The following is a 26520-nucleotide window of genomic DNA, read 5'->3' on the forward strand; positions in this document are numbered from 1 at the left end:
AGTTTGTTAGATCAGCAAATACAGCAAGTACTAAGATATGTAAGCAGCTTACCAAACTTTATTGCGTATTATACATATACAAATTATATTATTTATATTTATTGTATATTTAATGTATAATTAATTATATATATATAATTAATGTATATATATTACATAATAAATAATAATAAATATATATGTATAACTGTTTCACTTCTTTTTCCTGAATTGAGATATTCACTATGTATGTAGATAAAGAATAATCGAAACTGCTACAGTAAAAAAATTGTTTTTGCGATACATACACTGAGCTAAAAAATGAATTAACATTTGGAACATATTAACAACTTGTTGTTAACGACATATTATAAATACATTAACTATAAATTCGAAACACGCGAACCTGTGCAATTCGCATGTATATATATCTATCGTATGTATGTGTTGGGAATTTCAAAAAGGAAAAGTGCAGTATGAGTCATATGAATACCAGATATGTAACTGGTATTCACCACGCCATTGATTTAGTTGCAACATGATAATGTTACAATTAAAGACTGAAGAAACGAAACCGATCGAGCTACACGATCGAAGTACAATTCGCAGATTTCAATCAAGCGTCATCGATATTTCCATTAGACAAGTGGCATGGATTTGAAAAGTTCGCGGACAAAAAGTTAATAACTACTTATCTATTTACGAAAATTCATCATTTAGACTTCTTTCGCTTTATCTCGGAAACTCCAAAGAAATAGACAAAGAAAACAAAAAGTAAGAGAAATGATGCAATTTTTTGGAAAGAGGATGGTGATAAAACTTAATATATTTAGACAGAGGCAGAGAAGTTGAAACAAGGAGGAAGGTATGATTCACAAAGGTTACGATTTGATCTTGGGAATCTGCTATTAATGGTTTCGTGGATTTCGCTTATAATTGGTCCATCATGTACTTTGTCATGACATCCTGATTCTTACAACATCATTTTCTTAACTAACCGTATAGAAAAAATATTCTTCTAAATGGATTGACAAAACAGAGATTTCATGGTTGTTGATCGCTAACAGGAGAGTCAAAAGTTGGAACAGGTTTCCAGTGAACAAAGTTCATCGTGTGTATACGAATAAAATTCATCTAACCGTTAATGTCGCTTCATCTGCGTCCGTGACACAGTTTATGCGATTACATAATATAACAGCCCCCTAATCTTCAAACGGTCAGTTCCTTAAAATTTCGACTGACGATTTAACGATGGAGAGAGAGAGAATCGGTTTCAGTGAATGATGACCGTCGAATAAACATGTATCGTGACGTCGACATATTTGATACCCTTTCTAGATCGATTTTTCCAAACCACAGTTTATCGAATCACATTCTGTCGGTCCATCACGATACACGAATCAAAACCGATGTTTACATCAATAAAGGAGTCATTCGGAGATCAAAGTGGTTATCTTCAGTTTCTGAAATTTCTGAAATTTTAGTGTCAAACCACTTTATTAATACTTATAGAATTTCATTAATTTTGCCTATCTTTTGTTTTGTGGAGTTAATCGATTGAGCAAATATGTAAGAGCGACTCGAGTAATTAACATTCCAAGTCTCTAAATCTCTAAGTCATAATTATTGTTAAACACTCTAAAATTTAAGTTGCAAATTATTTAAGTAAAAGTTGAAATAAGAGATAATTATTGTCATCACACATGCTTCATAGTAACATTTAGGTACTGGTTTCAACAGATATCCATGCTAGAAGTCGGTTGTAGTTTTTCAATTAATGTTTTCTCGCATTCATAACGTCCGATATGAAACTCGAACATAGTGGTTCGAACTAGATTGATACCAATTCGTTTTCGTCATAATAAACGATAACTTAAGTGCTGGTTTGTAATAAATTAGTCATAAGATAACGATGACGATCAGTGATAATTCTGAGAGACCTAACAACAACTGACCTTAATCCACTGCACCAGAACCAAGAGAAAGCTATTCATCGCGTAACTTAAGGTAACTTGTATTCCCTATCGTTTCAACGGCTGATTCTATCATCCGGAAAAAGCGTGACAAATTCGATTTTCGATGTGCCTTACAAATGGTTGAACGTGGTGATCTTAATGCGCGGCGCTAACATATCATTTCTAAATATGGCAAATGAAAAGACCATATCTACGTATTGTTTGTTTAAAAATGAATACGATTTTCAAGATAATATCTTCACAGTAACATCTTTCCAATTAATCAGAAATTTCCCAATGAATTCCTCCTATATTAAACCAAATGTAAAAGTCCTACTTTTTACTATGTATACGTTACGCTTCTTAAATATCATGCTTTCTGTTGAAATAAGTCACGCTGCGGAGAACAAGAATCCTTTTACCTGATGATTCTTGCGGATATTAAGAAAAAATGTTTAAGGCAAATGTACAAATAACTGGGCATGTCGCAAAGAACACGAAACAAGAATGTAGCGACTCGAAAGTCTTACTACGTTACTATGGATACACGCTATAGAATGAAAGGAAACGAGAAGGAAGAGGAATGAAAATCAAACAAAAATGCATGTAAACGCTGTAGGAGATAATTCAACGAATCGCGTGGATGAATCAAAGGATTGGCTATTTTATGGCGGAGATGCCACGCCGATCGAAGGCATAAGTATCGGGGCACGTTTCGATTCGGCGAACGACCTTGACCGAAGGGTGTAGCTGACTCGAGACGCGACAGCTTCCCTTTCTCCGTCTTTCTCGGAGCACGGTACGAAAAGAGACCTTGATTCCCCGTGGCACGGAATTTTCAGGCGATCACCTAAGTAAGGCCCACACACCCCCACCCTAACCTCCTCTCGACCGAACCCCACTTGCTTAACCAATACTTAAACCGCTAGTTCGCTCCGCCGCGGACTATTCAAGCAGCATCGACCGTTGGACCCACATTTCTGTCTATGTGTCTGCGCGCGAATGTGTGCACACGCTCGCACACCGACACACTCGTATCACAACACACACATACATACACACGAGCACACGCGTACACACACACACGCTCGTGCGCACACACACAAAACCACAAAAATCTTATACACAGCCACACGCGTGTGTCGTTGCGAGAACGCGTGTACCCGCGCAAAACACGCAAAACGCACAAAAAACGCGAACTGTGAGCAAGTGTTAGCAACCCGGAAGATCGCCGGGCGTGTGACTAACGTGTGACATTCAAATGGTAGGAAGCTTGTGAACAGCGAAGAATAGGCTGCTAGTGAACAAAGTGCCAAGTTTGGGCTTCATCCCCGATTCTTTTGAATCGAAGCCAGACGAGGATAATCGATAAGCTACTTGAGGGACAAGGTCTTTATTGTTCGAATCGATCGGCTAGGTGCAAGTTGGTACGTCGATCTGCTTTTCAAGAGACTCTGCGTCTCGTAAGAAGAGTTAGAAATTGCTCGATATCGAGGTCGATACGCAAAAGTGGAGTCTCGAGTGAAGCGAGGTGGCTACAATTTAATTTGCAAACGCGGCGTCGCTCTCGTCGGTGAACAGGTAAGTCGATCTCTTTGTTCTCTTGATGCGTATTAAATTATGAGAGCAGTGTGATAAGTGATGTGGCAATGTGTTGGAAAGAATTTCCATTATGCCATCAATAGAGAGTAACGCTCGATCTCGATCTACATTTGTCACACCACTCGAAAGGAACTAAAAGGTGACACCAACTGGCGTCGCGTACCTGCAATCGAACCGATCTCGCGTTTACAGGAATGAAACAAAGGCAGAAGAAGCAGTTTGACGAGATTTCGAAGGCAGTTCGTACATTACATTTTTCGAACAACTTCGAACCTTAATTACCTGCCTGTTGGCGTACGAAAATGTAAAATTCGGAAACGGGTGGAAGATGAATTTTCTCGCGCAGGAGCATCGCGGGCAAAAGCGAGACGGTCCCGCAAGCATTATGCACATCACGTACGATCTTCACCTTAATGGCATCTAACAAAACGAATGTAATCAGTTTGTGTACACTTGTGTGTCAATTAATCGAAGTACATTCGAAACACTATCGAGGAATACATTGAATGTCAATAAGAAATTATCGTGTAACCATTTCAGTTAGCTTCGTTGTACAAGTGTATACGTAAAAATCGACATTTTTGGCAAGATTGTATTGCTCTCAAAATATAAATTGAGATTATATTCTGGTTATCTACGGTAGAGTAATATTTATGCAAAGAGTTTGCTACAGATTACTCAATCGTATTTTAGGTCAAGTTTGTTAGAAATTTTAGAAAATAATAAAGATAAATGAGAATGATAGGTATTTAATAAAGTATTCAATAGAAGTAAATAAATAAATTTTAAGAAACAGCTAACGCGCTATCATATCCTTACAAAGCGTTGCTTTCTACTTTCGTAAGTAGAATACGCTCCTAAATGATCAGACACAGCTAGGAGTTTCCCTATGGAACGCACGGCCGTCGAATTTCGTACCATCAACTAATTTTTCTTTAAAAACAAGCGACTTTCTCGATTTCACGACGTTGCACAACAAAAATTTTGCCAGTGACTACCCTCGAAAGTGTAAACTTCATTCTGTAACTCTCTGGAAACGTTCGGCTTGAATGATAAGCATAAAATGTTTGCACAGTAAACAATTAATTTTCGCTTAGATTAAACATTATTTAAAAATGAATTTCCGTAGTTCACTTCTTATTAAAATTTATGATAATCGATCACGAAATCATCGATCAATCGATCGATTATATAGTCGAACAACGTGATCGTTCAACGAAACCTGTTTCTCATGATTTTACTGACTATCGAGAAATAGAAAAATGAAAATCTTCTGCGAATCTCATATGCAGGAGAATTATTTCGTTGTTTTACTCTTTGCCAATACAGACAACTGTCAGATAAAAATGCTAATTGTCATTATCAATACTGAACATGTTCTACACAAAGTCGTACGTATGCGACAATTACGAGAAAAAAAGAACGAAAATAACCACAAAAAAATTTGTCTTACTTAGCGAAAGCGTTGACGAAAACGAAATTAACTGCGACAGAAAATACAAAACACATACATTAGTGGTAGCTGGTACAACGCAAACAAGTCCATGAATTATTGCAATGTGCAACTCGTGAACAAAATTCCGTGCGAAAAAACGAAACATATAAATCAGAGGAAAAAATCTGACTGAACGCACAGAGTGGTGATATGTTGCAAGTCAAACTTGGAGAGATAGAAGCAGCCAAAAAGGCTCGTCATGATCATCTGGCTTTCTCGCGATTCACAATTGATTTCGTCGCCTTCGAAATTACAGGTGAATGAGATTATAATAAAAAAAGATACGCGCTTCCCGTGCGGCGCAAAAGTGTGCCACATTGCACACTTGAGCAAGGTTCACATCCTTGCGTTAGTCGATTCGAAAGGAATGTGGGAGGGAAAGAACGTCTGACCCCCTTCGAGGATCTTATTCTTGGAAACAAGTTTCCGCCTTATTTGAGACGCCAACGTTATCACTGCCATAGGTGATAGCCTTGGGAGGTGATAGCTAGAGAGAAACCATGCGTTAAAAACAATGCGTTACACAGCCACTTAAATGTCGTCAAAGTAGTAGGATTGTTTTCTAACGTTAGAAAAAGTTTCTTCTTACCATCGACATCAATTAAATATCTCAAAGGGGATATTCTCTATGTATATTGCTAGCCATAAGTATTTTAGGGCACCTACTTCTGTACCTATTTAATATTTTATGTTATAAGTCACGTGCTACACATCTATCTCAGAAGAAACGTGACTTAAATAAATTTCTCAGAAACAGCGAGGACCTATTGGAGAACTTACAAAAATGTTATTTATACTGAACGTATAGTATTGCCATAAAAACAGAATCTAAGAAACAATGATCAAATATCATTTTTGTAATTTTTCATCCTTAATCCTTGAAACCCTTCCCTTGCTTTTAATGTTCTTCTAACAGAGAATCGAATTATTTTGACTTGTGACGTTTTTGCAATACATGTGCGATATGATATAAATGAAATAATTGATTTATAATAACATAACTAGAAAACAAAAACAGTGGGAAGCATTTAATTTGAATTAAATACGAGTAGGTGTTCTAATATAATATATATATGGCCGACAGTGTATCTGATCCATTTTCTCTAATGATATTACATCCCTATAAATCGTTTCAGCGTTTGCCTCGAAATTGGAACGAAATCCGTAGAATTCTAAGAATTCTATAATAATCAAACACACAAAATTTCTCTCACTTGTTGGTATTTTTCAACCATTTTCTGCATACAAACTCCTCTGAACAGCCAGTGAAACCAGATCTGCAAGCGTTGCTAATTCTTCTCGTCGAATGTGAAACTCTTCGCGAAATATATTCCAAGTAATTCTGAACTAAACTGGTTGCAACGCCGTTAATTGCTTCGAAGCCTTTAGTTAGTTCTGAGCGTGCATAACTTATGCGTGCAAAACATGAATAAGCGTTCCTGACGCGAGTCATATTAATGGTTTATTAAAACAAGAGCCCGCTTTCTTTCGAAGCAGCCTCATGGTAGAATTCATGTTTCAAATTCTATTTGATTCTTCTCTGTTATTTGTAAGGTACACGTATACCAGCAATTGTTTTGATTTCCTTAGAATATCCAGGAACGATCTCGTTCTTCCAAATTCTATTACACCACATCTTCCTTGAAAGGACAGATCGTTTTAATCAAGAGTCTCTAATCTCTAACAGCTTCATTTCAAAAATAGGCGACATATAAAACTGGGAGTAATTTATTTACTCCGTAACTCCGATATGTGAGCTGCTTATTTACCAAATTGGTTAACTCTACGAAACAAAAAATAGAGAAAATTGATGAAATTATAACATGAAAATAAGCACCGATCAAATGCTCTGACATTGAAATATAACCAATTTCAAAAAATGGAGTTGGCCACTTTGACCTGTGAATAATTCATATAGCCCGTATGATAATAATTTACTGTAATGCAAATAAGGAACATTTATATCTCATCGTCGCATTTCACGAAGCAATCTGATTATACGAGTATGTGAACTTATGATTTAGTACTCACACGACTTTTTAAGTTTTACATTAATTGTTAATAATTGTTTTGCACGAAGCTGTAACGTTTATTACCTACGTGTATACTAGCTGCTCCAATTATTCCGAACGACATAATGATAGACCTCGTGGCAATAGAAAGAACCGAAATTCTAATCGTGATTTCACGAAAAGTTTCACACAGAACTATCGCGAACTGTACGAAAAAGTTATTTTCTTTGTGGTGTGCATGGTCAACTACCTCATGTGTCGCGTCGAGTAATCATCAGGATCAGGAGAATGTCCGAACACGTAAAACGTGTCGCATGATGTAACCGACTGAACGAAACTCGACATAAATATTCGGTACAAGGTTGCTGGACCATTTTTGAGCAGGCCTCATTGCTTGCCTAAAGAATTTGATCAAGCACATATACCACATTTCTTGGAAACTTTAAAAATTAGACAGAACTCTTCGTCTGTTTTTTATTTTATTTCATGGAGAAATCTGAGACATATGAATGTTTATGAACTAATGATTTCAGTTTTCATATTAATTATTACTAATTGTTCTCCGCGAAACTGTAACGTTTAGTGTTCAACTTACTCGGTGTGTATGATCTGCTCTAGATAAATAATTTGAACAGTTAATAGGATTGCAGCTACGAAGGCACAGCTATAATACATTAATTGTATTCATTGGAAGAGACAAAAAGTTCGACATTATGGAAAAGTCTAAATCCAAAATCTGTTGAAAATCTAAAATTCTCGAAAGTCTACAGATCTTTTCACAATCATGTTTCATTCGAGAATAAATTATCTCACCTGTCTCATTGAATTCTATAAATTGCCAAATATTCAAAAGAGAATTACAACTGCAGGAAGTCTATGAATCACGAACGTCAAATAATCCAAGGTCCTTAACCAAGAAACGGGCTTTCACGTCGAATAAAAACGAAACAAGAGGAAGTATAGCGAAAACCAGCGCACTGTCGATCTTTAAACATTTACGATCAATGACGAGGACAACGAGTCGGAAATTTCTTGTCCTGTGTAATTAAATACCCTCGTAGAAACGCGAAACTATGAGAAAAACGTCTTTACTGTGTTTACGACAAATGTATACTGTACCAGTCACTGTATCATAAAAGATTCAAGACAACGAAAAACGTATGCAAAAAGGAACATTTTCTATCAGATTACGTTCTTCGCTGTTCGAATACAGCCTAGTTTGACAGCCACGGCAAGGAAATTACAATAAAAAGATGTACATATTGTATTGTACGTGTCATGCAAAATCATTTCGCTGCAATTGCACAACCAATCGAACGACTTCGTAAAGAGGTGCCACCATTGGAAAGATATATGTACTTACATTTATCGCGTGAATAATTGAGCCATTCTAACCAAATTCATAAATTGGATAGTAAAGAAAAATGATGTTAGTTAGAAACTAACGAAATGAAAAATGAGTTAAAACATAAATTTTTCTATTTTTTATTTTCTATTTTCTATTTTCTATTTTCTATTTTCTATTTTCTACTTTCTATTTTCGGAGTTATTAAATTGAAGTAAATTGGAGTTTTCTACATTGGGATTTACTAACAGTTATGCCATTTCTTCGTGAAAAACGAACTTGTAGAAGTAAATAGTCTGTTTTTTGAGAACTGAGAACTATTATTTGAATTGAGGTTTGAATTGATTATCTTTTAGAATTGCTATCTCGATTTCTAAAAAGTTCAATTGTACAGAATGAAAGATAAAGGAAGACAGTTAATGATATGAATATGCAATGTATTCGTGACACTAGAATTGAGAATTACACTCATACTTTTTAAGGTCGAGTCGTTGAAAACTCCCTAAGAAAGAAACTTATTTGAATAATTATTCCGATCGTTGCACTATAACCACATTAACCTTCCATCTTCAATAAAATCTCTTCCACACTTTTTCCTCCAATTCGATTTCTATTCCAAGGTAAGTTTATGTGACCTTCGCCGATTTATTTAATCGTTATTCTTAATAAAAGAATTCCGAAATACGCGGGAAACTCCGGTGAATGATATTCACGAACAAAGAAGGAAGTACTCGTACACATGGTTCGAAGAACAGACTATTTGAACCGATATTACGATCAACCGAGGGTCGAGATAAAAGAAAATTAATAACTTTCATCGATGTATATACTACGTTTTTCTTTGTAACGATTCGTACAAATGAGAGACAGAAAATGTGTTAACGATTCGAAGATTCTATGATGATCGAGGTCACTGTAAAATTAGTACCGTTTTGTTCAAAAGAAGGCTGTGTAAGATGAAAGTGAGAAGAGCAGAATTGGTGTCATCCATCATGACACACTACATGTGAGAATCATTCAGGATGAGTACCATTAAGTTTCTCTATTGGTTCTTCGTCACCTAAGCTTACGGTTGATTGCTTTGGAGAAGCACGTGCCCTTGGACTGGATATTCGATTGAAGATATTATTTAATCTTGACATTCTGGAGAGAACTAATTTCCAAGAAGAATTGAAATATATAAGGCGAGGTCATCTCTTCACGCTTTGGCATTTATACGTTTCAAAAATTATAGTCGCATAAACGATGCTCTATCATCATTCGAAACAATTTCAGAGCATATTTTGTATCTTGTCTCGAACCTAGAGTAGAAATTAGATTCTTCAATCAGAAATGGACTTCAATCAGAAAGTTTAAAAATTTCGAATTTCTATGAGGAGGGACAAGGAAGTGAGAATTTTCTACTAAAGACAAAGAAACCAAGCTACGTTTCGGGATGGTCGCCATAACGAGGAAGAAAAATGAATTAGAAGAACGGAAAATTTCGTGAATAACTCGCGGAAAGTTGCTGGATAGAAACTTCATGAAAAACTGTTCGCGGAGTTAATAAATATACAGCGATTTCGTCTCACAAGCTGTTAAGTATGCACGAACGACGAGATCACGAGCTTAAGGTCGTCGAAAAAACGAAAGAGAAATTGAATGAAGCCGGAACGCGGCGCATACATACTTAAAAACTCGTTGGCCGATTCTGCACTGCGTAAAAAACGAACTAACACAGATACCGATAATTGTTCATAATCTTCCGTCTGTATATAGAAAGTGGCAAAACTAAAGAAATTGCATCCGCGATAGTTACAAATGGAAGAAAATTGAGCCGTTTCGTAGATTCAATGATTAAAAGCTAAGATGTCAAGATTAGTGTCTTAGGAGCTTTATGAGAATAAACGAAGGAAGAATGGTGGGAAGCAGAAGGTGAAAGAAACGTACGAAGAAAGAGGGCGAGGAAAGTGAAGCGTCTTCTAATACCGGTTCTTGAAGTAAGGAAAACCCTAAGTGGCTTCTTCCTTTAAATAAAAAGAGGAAGACTTTAAATAAAAAGATAACAAGACGTATATGCACGAGAGAAATTGAAAAGTGAACGAAAGAAGCATAAATAATAATTATAGAACGTGTAGTATCCGCCAACGAGGTCGCCACAAATTCGAAAGAACAGAATGACCTAGAAAAGGAGAACGGGACATATCAGAAAATCTGAACCAAAACATACTTCCTATACTTTATAGCTTTCCTCCTCTTGATTAAATCAATCGATATGACCGATTAGCAGTCGAGGAGATCTATGATAAACGTACAGGTGTCAAGTGTATTTTCTACTCAGATAGTTTAACGATGAAATTTTTATTTATTTTGTAGCTAATATTAAAAAATTAAATCTAAAAAATCTTCCAATATAATTTACTCAAAACGTCGATTTCGTCTAATAATTTTAAAAATATTCCATTTTACGAGCTTCTTATTTGCGAAATGGCACGATTCTATTACCCATCCACTAATTAGGAAAGGAGGAAATGCGCAACGAAATGAAAGAACAGAGAAACTGAAAGGAAAAGAGGAAGAAAGTAGGAAAGGGGAAGAAAAAGAAAAAAGGCAAAAAGGAAAAGCCGGATCGTAGTGAAGTAAATATGGACTGCGAAAGAAAACGAACAAAAAAAATGCGAGCTACGCATTAACAGCAATAGCAACGGCTATACCTAGATCGTGACAGACGAAGATCGAGGAGACGAATCAAAAGCTGATCAGCACGTAACCGGACAGTCGACCCACTTACCCACTAAACTCTAAGCAAGGGAGTGTTAAACGGCACCGTTCCTGCAGCTGTTGTTCTCGTCATCGACGTCATCGTATTGCCGGTATCGTTGTTAGTCTGCCACGTTCGAATTCCCTCCTTCCATTCAAATAGTCAGCTACCTTTCTCTTTTTCTCTTGTTGGTTCTTCTTCTGGCCGTAGTGGACCATCGAGCTTCTATCTTTTTGTATTTTACAGGCTCACGCGATCTTCGAGACTTTCTCTGCAACAAGTACCGTTGCTCTGCCTGTCGTTGTGAAACCAGACTAATCAATTCACTCTACTCGTGCCGATGTCCATAGATCGAAAATAAATAAATAAAAAACGATCTCTTGGACTATTTCGTTACGTTAAAATTATCGAATAGCCGACAAGGGTAGCCATTTCGCGAGATCGTTCAAAAAATTATCAAGGCTATTTTTCTTTCATTGTTTTCCTTTCTTTCTTTTCCTTTCTTTCATCATCTAAAAAATTGTCAAGTACTACTATAATAAAGTTTTTTCTTATATTTTCTTATATTTACTTGAATTTATTGAAAGAAATACAATTCATATAATAAAAGTTCACCGATTTTCACAACTGTTTATTATTTTTCGTCCGTATAACAGGAGTTCCCGGCCAAAAAGATGAATTCAATCAATCGGTGGTCATTTAACCGAACACTAAATCAAATTTCATTCTGGTGAATAGAGTTTAGATAAATGGAGTTCTTCTGTAAATGAAGTGTATACGACAGAGGCTCAATAATTCTTTTAGTTATTAATGACTTTTTGTTCATAGGATTTTATATTCAGATAAATGGATTCAATTGACAGGAGTTCAGTTAACCGAGCACAAACTAACATTTCGTTCCAATGAATGGAGTTCAAATAAATGGAGTTTGGAAAACTCCAGTCTAACTATAGTGACAAAACAAACTTTATGAGTAAATACACCAAGATTGGGGAAAAGACGATGCAATGGCATTGGGCAACCTTCCCAGTGCAATTACGTATGACCGTTACTCCACTTTTTGTGGCTCGAAATTGCGGTTTCGTTACATAGAATTCTATCGGTCAGTGTTGGCCTTAGAACATTCGACATACACGGGCTCAGTTGTGGCGCGACTGGTAAGTTCTAGTCTAGTTATGCGACCGGCTCGGCGTGTCTAACGAGATTCAAGATTGCGCTTTCATACACGGTGCATTATTTCACAGCGATCTATCGGCCGATAGATTTAGCTACCTGATTCGGCCGCGAAAGAAACGATCCGAAGAATTGTAATCCGACGAAAAAGAAAAATGAGAAGTCGATCGATACAACCATTGCCCTTTGTGTTTCGATGAAAAATACATTATTCATGGGGGAAAGGAAATAAGCGCCGAAGAAACTCTTCTTGAGACATTCCTCGTTATTCAGATTGTAACTAATATGTTTCATACACGAATAATGAGAATCGAAACATGTTCATTACTTAAGAATTTTTAAGTAGTTTCAGGCTTTCATATTTCGAAAGTGGAACTCGAATTAGCTGTGTCCCACAAAATGTTTTAAACTATCAACGTATCTGACAAGAAAGACCAAATAACTAACGACATTAAATTTCCGAGAAAGAAACAGCCGACGAGAATATTCGCCTTATCTTGGAGAACAGGTGACCACGGGCGAATCTTGGAGAGCGAAAGTTGAAAGATATCGCGCGATGTACAGTTAACTTTGATCATTCCTTCTGTGGTGAAAAACGTGTCATTATCTTTCTATTAATATCGCTTCGCAAACTTTCATCACCTGTAGATGACATTTTACCGATTTTCTTACGAGATACTAATTTTTGTATAAAACGTTTACGTTTATGTTTTACATTACCAAGATTTTTTATTTGTTCCAAAAACATTTGATTCCTTATATTCCCAAGATTTTTAATTTATTGACCAAACATGAGTTTTGAACATTCAGCAATAAATTCAAAGATACACCTACACAAACTAAAAGTAGAGGCATTAATCAATAAATAAAGATGATCGATCAAGTTCAGAGTGTAGAGTATACGTGTATATTCTTAGCAATTAGGGCCAAGTCTGGTGCTGTATCGAATACAAATAACGCAGAATTAGTGTATTTCGTGAGGGAAAGGGGAACAGGAGGTCAACCTAATAACATTTTTTGCAAATCAGAGAGCCGCGCGAAAACGAGTTGCCGACTACATATATTACGTCAACTAAAAATCGAGCATTTATGCGTGTGCCTACGAATTTGCAATACTTGCTCAATCCGTCTTATGAAATGCAACCAAAGAAATACGCAAAGGGTGACTAATATTCTAACCGCATCTAATACGTTTACTTATTCTAACTTCTATGAACAACAACTGTAAAGAAACAACAACCTTCAAGAAATTGAAATTTAATTGAATGTCAGTTTGTAACGCGTCATCTTTAATCGAGAATCTGATCGTATCGACGGAAATAAATGGTAAATGTAACTGCTCGAATAGAAATCGGAGAAAACAAGAACGATAATCAAAGAATCGAAACTGCATGACACTCAAGGAGAAAACCAAACGATGAGGCGGCAAAGAAACGCGATGATCATGGATCAATCAGGATAAGAGTCGACCTAGTCGTCAAACTGTGTCGTGTTGTGTATATGCAATATCGCAATTGAAACTCGTAATCGCGTTGCATCCTCTGATTTATTACTGCTATTGAAAAAGCAGGCGCAACGCTGAAGAAAAAGAATCGCCCGGCATAATTTTAATCAACGTAGATCGATAAAATGCAATTCCAGATAGGCGGTGAAACCAAGATCTTCGAAAATAGCGCATTCGACGAACTTTTTGACCTGCCGCGTTTAACTTTCGACATTCCATATCACTCGATCGTCGATCGACTTCGTTCTCTGTGAACGAGCAAAGAACCACGAGTACCTCACGGGTCCCCTTGGCTTGATCTTAGGTAGGGCGAGGAAAATCATAAATTATGGAAGTTCGATTCCATACGTTCGCCTCATTTTTTTTTATGTGGCATCGTGTATCGTTGATGAACGTTCCAGAGACGCTATTGACTTCTTAGTACTGTGTCATCGGGTGAAAAGAACCATAACGACGACTTATTTTATTAACTTCGATCATTTTGAAGAAATGTCTTAGTGTTTCGGTCAAGACGCGATATTATCGAAATAGTTAAACTCTATCAAGACTCGACTGTATAGAAAAGAACTATCATAATGCTTATACATTAAAATCGTCGCTAATTTCATCATTATTATTAATATTACTTACGTGATATACAAGAATAAATCTCATTAGCGTATAAAAAATTGTGTAAGGCGCATAAAGGACACAAAGATATTAATGGATACGAGAAAAAAAAATAAGAAAGAACGAATATAATAGATGCAAAAAAATTTTTGATAACATCTCGATGACCTATTCTCGACACGTCGCATTCCAACTTTATTATTTTATTAAATTATTAATTTTATTAATTTATTAAAGTAAAACTCGTGTGATTTTCAGAAATGGCGTCGGCGGCAGCAGAGTTGGTCGTGGAGCGGGAGCCGGAACCGAGAATCGAGATGAGCGACACGAATCGGACGTTCGTGGGCGCCCAGGGCCTGGTCAGAATGGCCCTTGACCAATACACAGAAATCCTTACCACGGTCTCGGATCCTCGAGTCAGCGACTGGCCGTTAATGGATTCGCCGATACCAACATTTTTAATCGTCCTTCTTTATTTATATGGAGTGACGATATTCGGTCCACGGGTGATGGCTAACAAGAAACCGTTCAAACTCAGAGGAACTTTGGTAGCGTACAACGCGTTTCAAGTAGTCTTCTCGTTAGGCATGCTGTACGAGGTAAGCGACTCGAGATCCAAACAGCCTTCGATCGTAAAGACTCAACCTCTGGTTAGAGAACCAGGAAAACGAATCAGCGTTTATGTACGAAAGTAGCTCGCCGGTTCTCTCCTCTTCGAGATTCAATGGAATCTACTCCTTGTTGAGGCACGCAATGTTCACACATGCGATCTGGTTCAAACTAATCGGAATCTAGAACAATTACGAGCATCTCTAATAGCGTTTGAAGCGAGAAGGCGCGCGGCTAACAACCTCTCATAAGACGAAACTTTTCCCTTACTCCGAAGGTTTCAAACACATTTCGAAATGCCGCGAGCTTTCTCTAAATACCTTCGACGATTAAGATATTGACGAGGATGCGCTGACCCAAAGGTTTGCGAGAGATCGATGCATCGCCTCGCCGGGTTTCAAAGTTCATGGCTGCCAGATTTCGAAACGCCTCTCTCCGAGGAGCATCGCGAACGCAAGTGGGTCGCGCTGACAAAAATGTCAACTACGGAGATTTCGTTAGATCTCGCGTTAGTTTGAAGTGTAACAGTAAAAACACGCCAGGGGTTGTTCATCCATCAGACCTATATGAGTATTTCTGCAATTTAGGCGACTTCTTTCGTGATACTAACTTCGATATAAATAACTGGCGAACAGTAGCTAACTACTTGAAGTATTTGATTCCATTGAATAGGCTAAGTTTATCGAGTTGTGTTCACTGAACCATGGTGAGTATGGTAGGTGTTTGACATCAACCGTTTACGGGTCATCTTTCGATTAATATCTCACGGGCTAACGATCTTGTAATTTTATCGAGGTCGTAAACATGAATTGCGTTGAAGAACATATAATTTCTCTCCTTCTCGTTTATAATAAAAAAGAACCGCGTAAATAATAATTTTCGAGTGTCTCGTCCAAGATCTCTGTTTTAATCGATATAACGAACCCGTCTCCCCAAGGACAACCATGCTGAATCGTCACGATGGACAAGCAGAACAACTTCTCACCAAAGTGCCAAATTCGACCGAACTTTGGAACAACGACGTAAAAATTAATAGATGGATCCAATCCACTTAAGCACAAATAATCGACATTTTCTTTTTCCTGTCGTTTCGAAGGCCTTCGGAGAATAGGTTAGATCGTTCGTTGGCCCATTCGATCACCTTGAATCACTAATTTCTTTGCTCCCGCGGACTTTGCTCCGTTCTTGGCGAGATTCGACCGGAGACGTTTGCGAAACGCGACATTCCAATTTATGTAACCGCTTTGTACCGGCACCTGTTTCGATCGACCAACAACTTGACGTTCGTCGGCCATTCACTAGGTAATAACAAAAAATAGTTGACCATTCGAACGCTCTAATAATAAGATTCATTGTAAGCCGTTCTCACGTTTGCACTAACCGAACTTCTTAACGAGTAGTTAATCGACCGTCTCGAAACGCTTTTCACTCTATCGCAACACGCGTATTTGTAACGCAGATTTTCTCGCTCGAAAGTGCCTGTTATTGATCAATAGTTTGGGTGCAGGCACGATTAGATGCAGGAAATTATTACGTCATACATTCCTTTTTCAATGCGTTTTCCTTTACTTAGATAGTCGTCGATTAAAATTCAATTCGATTTTCTCTACTCGTAATAATTAAAAGATCATTTTCTACGTCACTTTAATATTCTTACCATTTCTTGTGTATGTTCGCATTTTATAGTAATTTTCATTTTCAAAGTCGATCCGTTTCATGAAAATGTAAATATTTATGCTAATTCATTTTTTTATGACCACTATTGAAAAAATCAAAACTAAACGGAAATCTGTTTCGAATTAATATTCAATTTTGGATATTTTAAATGTTACGTATGCATTTCTTCAGCTTTAAATTTATTTTATTTTAAACAAATTTAAATGCTTACAAATCCGCAATTTATTTATTACAGTATCATACGGATAATACAATTATCTATCAAGCCTATTGGCACCTTTTTGCTTCTGTTTTCTTGAATTGTTCAATTTTATTGTTTATAATAACGACCTTCTGTCCTCCTCAGATAAAATATCCTACCTAGCAGATTCTCATTTTCTTTTTTTCAAAATATATTGAAATATTTGAAGTTCGCCATGTTCTACTTTCAAGTAAAATTATATTATACAGACTGTTACGAAATAATGAGCAAATGTTTCAAACTGAACGAAGAAAATCATAGACGGCACAAAGGTAGGATAAAACTTCAGCTTTCTTCGGTTTCTCATTTTAATCGTGATGTGATCGATTTGTATAATCGTCTACTCCAATTGCCTCGCGTTTGCACGAGATACAAATTTCCGCAGGAAACGAATCTTCATCCTGACCGATCGAAGGAAAACATAACGAGATTTATTTACAGAACGTACAGCTGTGAGTAATAGAAAACGGCGATTGCAAAGAGGAAGCCGGCCACGATGCGGAATGCCTTCTCGAAAGGTGTACGGAAAGAAGAAGTCGCGTTGCGACATCGAGTCCTCAAGCTGAAACTGCAAAGTTTCTATTTTAGTTGCTCCAACGATGCCATTCGAAATTTTGTGCGATTTTGAAAGAGAGCACAGCGGTCGCTCACCGCGACGACCGATCTTTTCCGTTGTGAACCGCGCTAATGGCAAACAGGGGGTGAGAGAGCGCCAGCTCGTGAAACATACCATTGCAAAAAAAAAAGTAAGAAAGAGAAGCTACATACACGCGGGCACGATTGGCGAGCCTTCCAACCGGTTGCCCAATCGATTTGTACACTCGAGCTCGCGGTTCGTTAAAGGCGAAGCATCCTGTTTTCGACTTTCCACAAACCGCGCGTTCGCAATTCGTGCATCCAAACAGCTTTGTTCGAATAATTAATAAATCCTCGACAGTCTTGAAAAATTCGAAAGAATACCTAAGTAAAATCTATCCAAATATGAAGAAAGGCGATATTCATTACAGAATTTGTGGTTGACTTATATATTGACTTATAACTTCAGCTATTAATACTTTAATCATGCTGCATCCTTTCGGTTATTTTTTAATATTTAGAAATGCCTCGATTTTGGGCAACATATGAAAAAATTGTCGTTGGTACTTTTTATGCTAAACATTTTCTTGGAACATTACAAATTTCCCTTGTTTGCTACGAGGAAAGTGAGAGTTGATATATAAAAATTCAAGGATCGTAATCGATTTAAATAATGATATTTACGTATATACAGTTAATACTTTTCTTGTTTGTGTTTATCACTGATTCTTGCACAAAATATCGCAAATTTCTACTTAATCCAGACACAAAATGTTCACATCTGCTCGAAAGTGCAAAGAAAATAACTACTTGCAGTTACTGCCTCATTCCATAAGTCGGCAAGACACCGAAGAAATAAAATCTTCCTAATTATTCAATCTATCAATGTATTCTTATGCCAGAATCTTTAGCGTGATCTGCCTAACAGATCTTAACTGCTCAATACATCGAAACGGAAGTAGTTTCACGCGAGCAAACTTTTCCATGAGTAAGAAATCGTATCGATTTCTTAACCTCTCGAGTCTAAGATGGTACACCATAATTTATCGTAAGAAACTAAAAGATATCTTTCTAAATGAGAACAACCTTGTAAAAGCTGTCTAGTATCACCTTAGAAAGTTATCCATACACCAGATTATTTGCCCGGTGTGAAAAAGCAAGGAATTATCGGCTATCAAGAAAGTCGAGCATCGCGATTGCGATCTTGTAAATCCGTAGCCAAATAACTTTTGACGATCTCTTTCTTCACCAGGGATTGCGTTGAATTCGGTTCGAACGGCGCGTAAGAACTGGCCGAATTTCATTCCAATTACTTGTTTCCGGTTTGAACTAGAAATGCATCGTGGGGAAAAAAGAATCCGGCGATTTCGAAAGGAAATAAGAAGCTCGTGGCTTTGTTTATCGACGGTGAAGGCTTTTGTCTGAATAACATACGGCTGAACGTTTCGAAATATTTCGTTAAGGCAAAAAATTGCGTTCTCGACTCTACTTAGAACTTATATGTTATGATCAGCAATGTAAAACTAGAAGAGAACTGAATATTATCCTATTACACTCCAGGCGGTAATTTCTTAAATAGCTTCATTATAATTAGGAAATCAACGCGTCCTTGGTATAAAGACTAGCATTCGCCGCTAGTTCAACTATATGAACTAACAATCAACTTTCAATTATCTCCTTTTTCACCCGCAAAAGGTCATCCCGTAAACGGGAATATAATCGATGATGCAATGTTTATGTTCTATTTTCCCTCCTGCATCGGCCTTACTTTTAATCGCCAACCAGTTAATTCTTACGAAACTATTATAATAGTACAATACGTAGCAAAATAATTTGTTAGCAAGATTGTCGGATTGCAATAATTTTCCCGATACCACTGAAATTCTATTAGGACATAAGATCTCAATATAAATAGAACTACGTGTCATTGTAATATTTTAAAAATTATGATTAATCTACATTTTTTCAACTTTGAACGTATTATTGCCTGTGTTGTTATTATAGTATTAGGTTCATTGTTAAAAGTAAAATTCATCGCAAACAGGTTGAATCTACTCTTAAAACTTCGATATCACCAAAATTCCAACATCATAGAAGAGTAAATATTCTAAGAGACTTATACTGAAAAACCTCGAATAACGACATTTCCTTGATATCCGAGTCATTGAAAGTAAGACAATGAACAAGAATATTCTTAGGTTACTGATACATTTTTTCCATCTATAAATATCTTACGTGCCATAAATATTAATGAGTTTGCTAAGCGTTTTTGTTTCGATCACATAATTACCTCCACAAGCGTAAGACACAATCGAGAATGTACCTTGACCATGAACTTTTGTTTCATAGCACCTGATGTCTGGTTGGTTGTTAGACTACAGTTACAAGTGTCAACCAGTGGACTACTCCCACAATCCGTCCGCGCTGCGAATGGCGAATCTATGTTGGTGGTATTTCATCAGCAAATTCACAGAATTCGCTGACACGGTATGTACGGGGCCGCGTGAAACACAATTGGGAAAACTGCTGCAGCAAGAAGACAGTTCCATTTTCCAGTTATTTGAGTAAACTTACAGAAATCTGAAAAGGGGCAATCAAAATTAAATCACTTTTTCTAACGCACTATAAATTTATAATCAACCAATATTCTTGGTAATAAACTTTTGCGCTTTTGAATATAAAACCTATACCTTTTTCTTTCTCTTCCGATAAATATAATTGAATTACTGGAGCTGTCTTCTTATTGCTATAAATCTGTCAATTTGTGAAGTTATGGAATCTCATAGCATCGATTAAAAAATTTCCGGTGTTAGACTAAATTCTTTGCGAATTTCTCAATCCATCGTAAAAATCGATCACTGAGGCGGAAACAGAAGCTGCTGCACCATAGATCTTTCATTACAACACGCGATAATGTTTTTGGTTTATTTATCGACATGATTGTTCAATGCTCAACGATCGTCTTCGAAAAGTGCCATGTCGCAAGAGAAATCACTGTTCGCGATAATATCATCGCGCCTTAAGTCATTAAGCCTTTTCTTGCGGAATAAAATCCTCAGGAAAAGGTAACCTAACCTACGGTGCACGCGGGAATGCGAATTACGCGAATAGATAAGATCCGGCCGAATTAACAATATCAAATATTCCGGTGAAGTAATTTGCCTACGTCTCATAGTAGTTATTCATTGAATCGTGCGTTTGCCTGTTGCCCCACGAAAAATTTGAGATTTCTGATGGTTTAAAAATATGTGGTATTATATTACGCGGAATCATCGAGTGTGACAAGTAGTTGTCAGATTTCTTCTTAATCTTGTTGAAATACGAAGTTTTTAAAAAGGAAACAATTGTGGCTCGAGGAAATCGCACGAAATATCACTCACGTTCGCAAGTGACAGGGAAAATAAAGGAGAAATATTCAAAAAAAAAAAAACATCCAGAAGTGTAGCGAATAATTGATAGTACTATAAACAGCAATTTACTGCCCGAAAGATAAACGAAAGATAAATAGTAGTCTATAGTATTGGTTTTAATGAAACCGCGGCCGCTATATATACCAAACTCGATAACTTTCAGAGAAAACTATCATTATACGAATTACCCTAATGAAAGTAAAACAAATGTCTGTTTATAGCAGTGAGAGAAGAATACTTTTTGCTTCTTTATCTGCTTATGGAAAACGACAACTATCAAAACTATTTTATCGGTAGTTCCGCAATAATATTAATACCATAATTTTTTTAATTTATCTTATGAACTTTCAGATATTTTTCGTTCTGCGAAAGAAAGACAGTCAAGTGACGTTCTTACACCTGTACCATCACTCTTTAACACCTTTGGAGACATGGATCTGTGTGAAATTCATTGCTGGAGGACACGGTACTTTGGGAAACCTTATAAATAACGCGGTACACGTAATAATGTACATGTACTATATGGTGTCTGCAATGGGACCGGAATACCACAAATATTTATGGTGGAAGAAGCACCTCACTACCGTGCAGTTGGTAGGTGTACTAATTTAAAAAGTCAAAACATAATGTTCATAAATGTGTATCTACTTCGTATCTGCTTGGCCAAATCACGAAAGGATGATTCTCGCATTTCATTATTTCTTTACATCAATTTCTTTTACTTATCATCGATAATAAATAATACGACATAACGATGGTGATCCATTACAAATGCAAGCAATGCGCATAATTGCTTTTATACGAAGCGTTCTGAGACACTCAGCAACTGGTACAATATCATGCCTCGAAACAATGCGCATTATTTAGGAAAAAATAAATTTTTTTTCACCAACTTCAAGAATCATTCGTGAACTTGAAGAAGGAAACAAGTGGTATAATTTTAGCGCGATTCTCAGAAGATTACGTACGAAGCACAAAGAAACAGGATATTTGAACACCGATAATCAAGAAATATAGCGAAAGACTCAAAACCTCTGATCGCGTGCAAGATTCTACAGAAACAACGATCGAAAGCGTGTTGAAACGAACCAGGAAATTATTGCGCGGCAATTCAAGATACAGATAATGCTTTCTTGTAACGCTACTGATACAGATAATAGAACATTATTACGTTAAAGTGAATGGCTTTTAGTTATGCGTCTCAACGAATCGCGACATTTGGTACGCGGATATGCCCCTGGCGCTTGGCAATTTCCTACACTTCATGTCATTTTAACTACGAGTCCATTTTATCTTAGCGAAAGATAAAGGTAAGTATGTGTAAAACCACAAATGCAAACACAAAAGAAAAGAAATTTGAAAATATCATGAAATTTTTAATCGATTGGCTAATAAAGAAAACAAAAGAAAATATCAAGGTATTTGAAAAGATAGTGAGTTTTAATCATTGAAAAGTGATCTCGGTAGCGCGTTGTTCCCAGAATATGTGGGCATGTAACCACGTTCGAATCGCGCAATAAACAGGCACCGACACAAATACTTTTTAGAGCAGGATTCGCGATACCTTCTTCTTGCACAACGTGTACGCAACCAGCCTGGCTAGATAATAATCTGCATCGATGAAAGTGAGCGATGCGGCGACAAGTCATATACAGTGTTCACGTGTGCGCACCACTGGCAGGGTGCAAATGCACTCGAAACAAACATTTCACGACGTAACGACCGGATAACATGTTGAGAGACATTGCTGCAATTTACGTAGTTTGGAGACAGAAGAAAGAAAAAGCAATGTTCAACGATATAAATTGCTGGTTCACCAGTAGCAAGATGGACTACGCTGTTGCGGATAAACTGTAGAGTAACGGGGATTAAATTTTTTAGTAACCATCGTAGATGTCTCAATACTTCCAGGCGCTTGACCCTTTCACAGTATAAAAGAAGAGACTGAAGAAACTATTATTTCTTATAGAAAGTTGAAAGTAGATATTTTACATCAGATATCAGAAACGCTGTAGATCTTAAGAGTAAAGAAATAACTATTCTCTAAATCGTTCATTCTGAATTCTTCATTTTGTTGCATTTTCAAAGGGTTAGAAAGAACTTCAAATTCTCCAATATACTCATTACCTTCTCGCGCAGTTTACGTTTTCCAAGCCGTATCGTAACGTTACTCAATTTATTCAGCCTTTTAATTTCAACAACTTGAACTTTTGCTCGAGCGTACTCAAGTAAAATCTTGCAATAGAAGCCATTAAATAGTCATTAGTGCCTACTATAATGATACTCGTTACTGTCTATACCGCAACAACGTGTTGATTAAACTGAGAGCCTCGTGTCAGAAAGAAAGTCAACGCTGCGAGCCTCTTAGCAGGTCTCAAATTATAATCAAGAGAGAATCTTTTTGAAAATTGATATCGGGAGCAGAGAAGCGGAGGAAAGAGAAGTCGTATATGGCACAAGATCGACGTCGATGACATCGGAGACTTTGATGAATTCTGGGCCATCATTGACTACTCGCCCATACCGGTGAACAAAATTTCACGTAAACACGCGGTAGGGGTGAGGGAAAGTGAAAAGTACAACGTTGAGCAATTGCAGGCTGACTTACTTTGGCCGGATTCGGTCGACTACGTCACGGTGGCGCAATAATTTGGCATTCCGATATGCCGTATAGCACCGTGCCACCATCACCATGAAACAACCGCCACGCTACCAGGAATCGGCTGCATGCCTACGAAACCTCACCTATGTATATGCTCACCTACCTCGCTTTTATCTCGCAACACCATTGATTTCCCGTGCGCAGCTGGCGCAAATCGTTCAAAAGACAAATCGCGTTGTTCTTTCTCGCATGACACGCGCTTCTCTCCCTCGTTTACATTCGCGATAATATTCTCCACGAGGATGTTCCGCAACCGTTCGTCATTTCCAACTACGTGGCGTTACGAACGCCGTTTACACATTCTTCTGAACGAAAGGCGACGCTTAGTGATTTTGAGATGCGAGGCGATCGAACGTTCGAGATACAAATGAAATACGATTCTTACTTTAACCCTTAGAGGCAATCATACTTTTAGGTATCGTAGCAAAGACACTGCGATGAAATAAAATTTGTCCATGATAGCCTTTCAAAATTCATTACATTTTACAAATAGGTAAAATAATAACATTTATATCCAGAGTCATTATTTTCATCATGATATTCTTATAGAGATTCAATGGATAGGTGACTCAGACTCTTTTACTTAACAAAGGCACCGATAACTACCACTTCGATATAATATGTAGTTTGTTTCTTATGGTAGTGATTTTGTTTCGTGAGCATGAAATTACACATCTCACAGCTGTGCAATAATATTCTACTTTTCACGGGTTAATCTATCGCGAATGGTACCGTTGCATCACATTGTTCGGTAGAATTTTGTCCGATCATGCGGTCGCGCAATCTGTGCAAGGTATAGCAGATTATTCTTGCATCATTGGCACTGCCGTTTATAACATATATTCCATTAATTCAAAGATGGCGCGTAGCTCATGTATCGTCGTGGTACAATTCGGGTTGCAACACTCCTCGTCTTTCCCAAGGAGAAAGGCATGAGCGTTTCTAAGCTACTACGATATCGCCAAATTTTAAGTCGTTTAACATAAGAAATTTTAAACGATTCGAAAGGATAGCACGCCGCTACAATTCTACTACTTCGAGACATAGTTTGAAAGAAAATATAGATAATTCGACTCACCCTTAATACGAAATAATGTAACAATTCAATTCATCACTTCGTTTGCAGGTACAATTCTTCTTAGTGTTCGTGCACAGCGCTCAAGCTTTGGTCTTCGATTGCGGCTATCCTAAGCTGGTGGCGGCGCTTCTTTTGCTTCATTCAACGATCTTCTTCGTCCTCTTCTCCGACTTTTACCGGCAAGCATATAATAAGGACAGACCGAAGAAGGAGCTAAAGGACGAATAAATGAAGGACATTATCGCGCTTTATCCCAAATTTGCCTCCGATACGCTCCAACGCGTCGACCTCTCTGTCGCGCATGCACGATCGAAAATCACGAGTCAGTTAAAAAAAGGAAAAAAGCATTTACAAAATTGTATTACACCATCGTATAGTGAAATTCGTTCTCGTATACTAGTAGAACCGTGTAAGGTTAGTGTCGTGTTGGTAAATCGTATGATACAGATTATATAGAAAGAATTTAATTAGATTCGTGAGTTCGATCGTCTGTTCGTCTGATCGTTGGAATGGAGCTTACAGCTTGCTTCCGTATGAAAGAGGAGTTCACTCGTTATTCCTTGTATCATCTGCAGGGCATCTCAGGTCTCGCGAACAGCTCGGACCAGGGCTTCCGAAGCACTCGTTACTTAAAAAACCGACCGAGTATTCGAGTTACCCGGACACGGGTAACGCTATCGTTAAAATTGACGTCTTTGTCAGAACGAACCAAGAATCTTCGGTAAAAGCAATCGAGATCGTTGCGTTCAACTGTTTATGTTCGCGCGAAAAAGTGCATCGAAAACCCAGAATCGACGTAACTTGATACATCGATCGGTCCTTGGTGTCGTTAATTTAGTGCTTCTTTTTTATTGTATGTGTACATGTCGTCGGATCTGTAATTAAGATTACTGTAAATAATAAGGTTAGTCCTAGTAAGCGCCACAAGGTATTACCCTCGCGGATTTATTTAATTTACTGTCCGTTTTGAGTCAGTTACGCGATATAATTGTCGATTTTTATAATTATCGAAGAAAAAAAAGAATGATCCGTTTAAATGGAAAATGAACGTGTAATTTAATGAATGTTCCGCGTAATTTCAATGGCTCATCTCACGAATGTCCAAGCTCAAATTTTTTGTTTACATTTATTTATATCTTTATTATTATTATTATATACGTACTTTCGAGTGTTAAAAAGTAACCCCATAAACGATAAATCATAAGTAAATACGCTCACATCGTTGTATATGAGAACAATATAAAAGAAGAACAATGAAATTTGCGACAGCGAATCAAGAACATCAGCGTGCTATCGCTGAAGCAGGGACACACATACATAAGCACACATGTACATGTACACACACCGAATATATTTCTAAAAATGAAATTTCTCTCACTAATTAACAAGCTGTAAACTGATAAATTTATGAGATCAAATTCCGTAATCAAGTTTTGCTGCCGTACATGAACTCAAAAGACGAACTCTCGCATATTTCAATACCACGATAGTAAACGCAAGATTTACGTTGTCAAGAAAAAACAATCATCACCGAACAACAACAATAATATCCGATTTGTAATTGATTTTAACTTATCCAAAACATGTAACAAAGCTATTGACAAACATGGATGTACAACGTTTGAGAATGAAAAAATAGAGAGAATGTGTCCGTAGTTCGTTGCTCGCCGAAGATTCTCGGACCCATGTACTCGCTGGGGTTACGTGTCACTCGATTTACTTTTTTATAGGAGAAGACAATGAAGTAACGGAACGTTTACGATAAGGGACAACCTCCGTTGCAAGCATGTGCGATACTTTGCTCGGAAGCCAGCAGAGTACAGGCACTTTCTACCTTATCGATTCTTCCATTA

General features: G+C 37.2%; 2 protein-coding genes across 11 annotated transcripts in view; one reads left to right on the forward strand and one right to left on the reverse strand.

The window, feature by feature from the left end:
* LOC126871170 (elongation of very long chain fatty acids protein AAEL008004-like) overlaps window positions 1–24814 on the reverse strand; it is a 50439-nt gene extending 25625 nt beyond the window's left edge. For 5 of the 10 annotated variants that reach the window (XM_050629657.1, XM_050629656.1, XM_050629649.1 and 2 more), the window contains exons 1-2: window positions 24668–24814; window positions 11159–11423 (exon numbers count right to left, since the gene is read on the reverse strand). The gene's annotated coding sequence lies outside the window, so the exon portion shown is untranslated. The remainder of the gene's footprint in view (window positions 1–11158; window positions 11424–24667) is intronic. The other 5 variants (XM_050629650.1, XM_050629651.1, XM_050629652.1 and 2 more) reach the window with 3 other exon arrangements.
* Window positions 3–25037, forward strand: LOC126871177 (elongation of very long chain fatty acids protein AAEL008004-like). Its single transcript, XM_050629667.1, has 5 exons — window positions 3–3515; window positions 14673–15013; window positions 19867–20004; window positions 21279–21521; window positions 24716–25037. The coding sequence occupies exons 2-5, from the start codon at window positions 14675–14677 to the stop codon at window positions 24893–24895; spliced, it is 900 nt and encodes a 299-aa protein (XP_050485624.1). The 5' UTR covers window positions 3–3515; window positions 14673–14674; the 3' UTR covers window positions 24896–25037.
* Window positions 25038–26520: the final 1483 nt, after the last annotated feature.

This window comes from Bombus huntii, chromosome 11 (genome assembly GCF_024542735.1).
Source record: "Bombus huntii isolate Logan2020A chromosome 11, iyBomHunt1.1, whole genome shotgun sequence".
NCBI lineage: Eukaryota > Metazoa > Arthropoda > Insecta > Hymenoptera > Apidae > Bombus > Bombus huntii.

Coding starts and splice junctions, on each gene's coding strand:
- LOC126871177 (XM_050629667.1), top strand. CDS start 14,675: ATGGCGTCGGCGGCAGCAGAGTTGGTCGTGGAGCGGGAGCCGGAACCG. Junction 20,005..21,278: donor TCACAGAATTCGCTGACACG/GTATGTACGGGG, acceptor ATGAACTTTCAG/ATATTTTTCGTTCTGCGAAA. Junction 21,522..24,715: donor ACCTCACTACCGTGCAGTTG/GTAGGTGTACTA, acceptor CTTCGTTTGCAG/GTACAATTCTTCTTAGTGTT.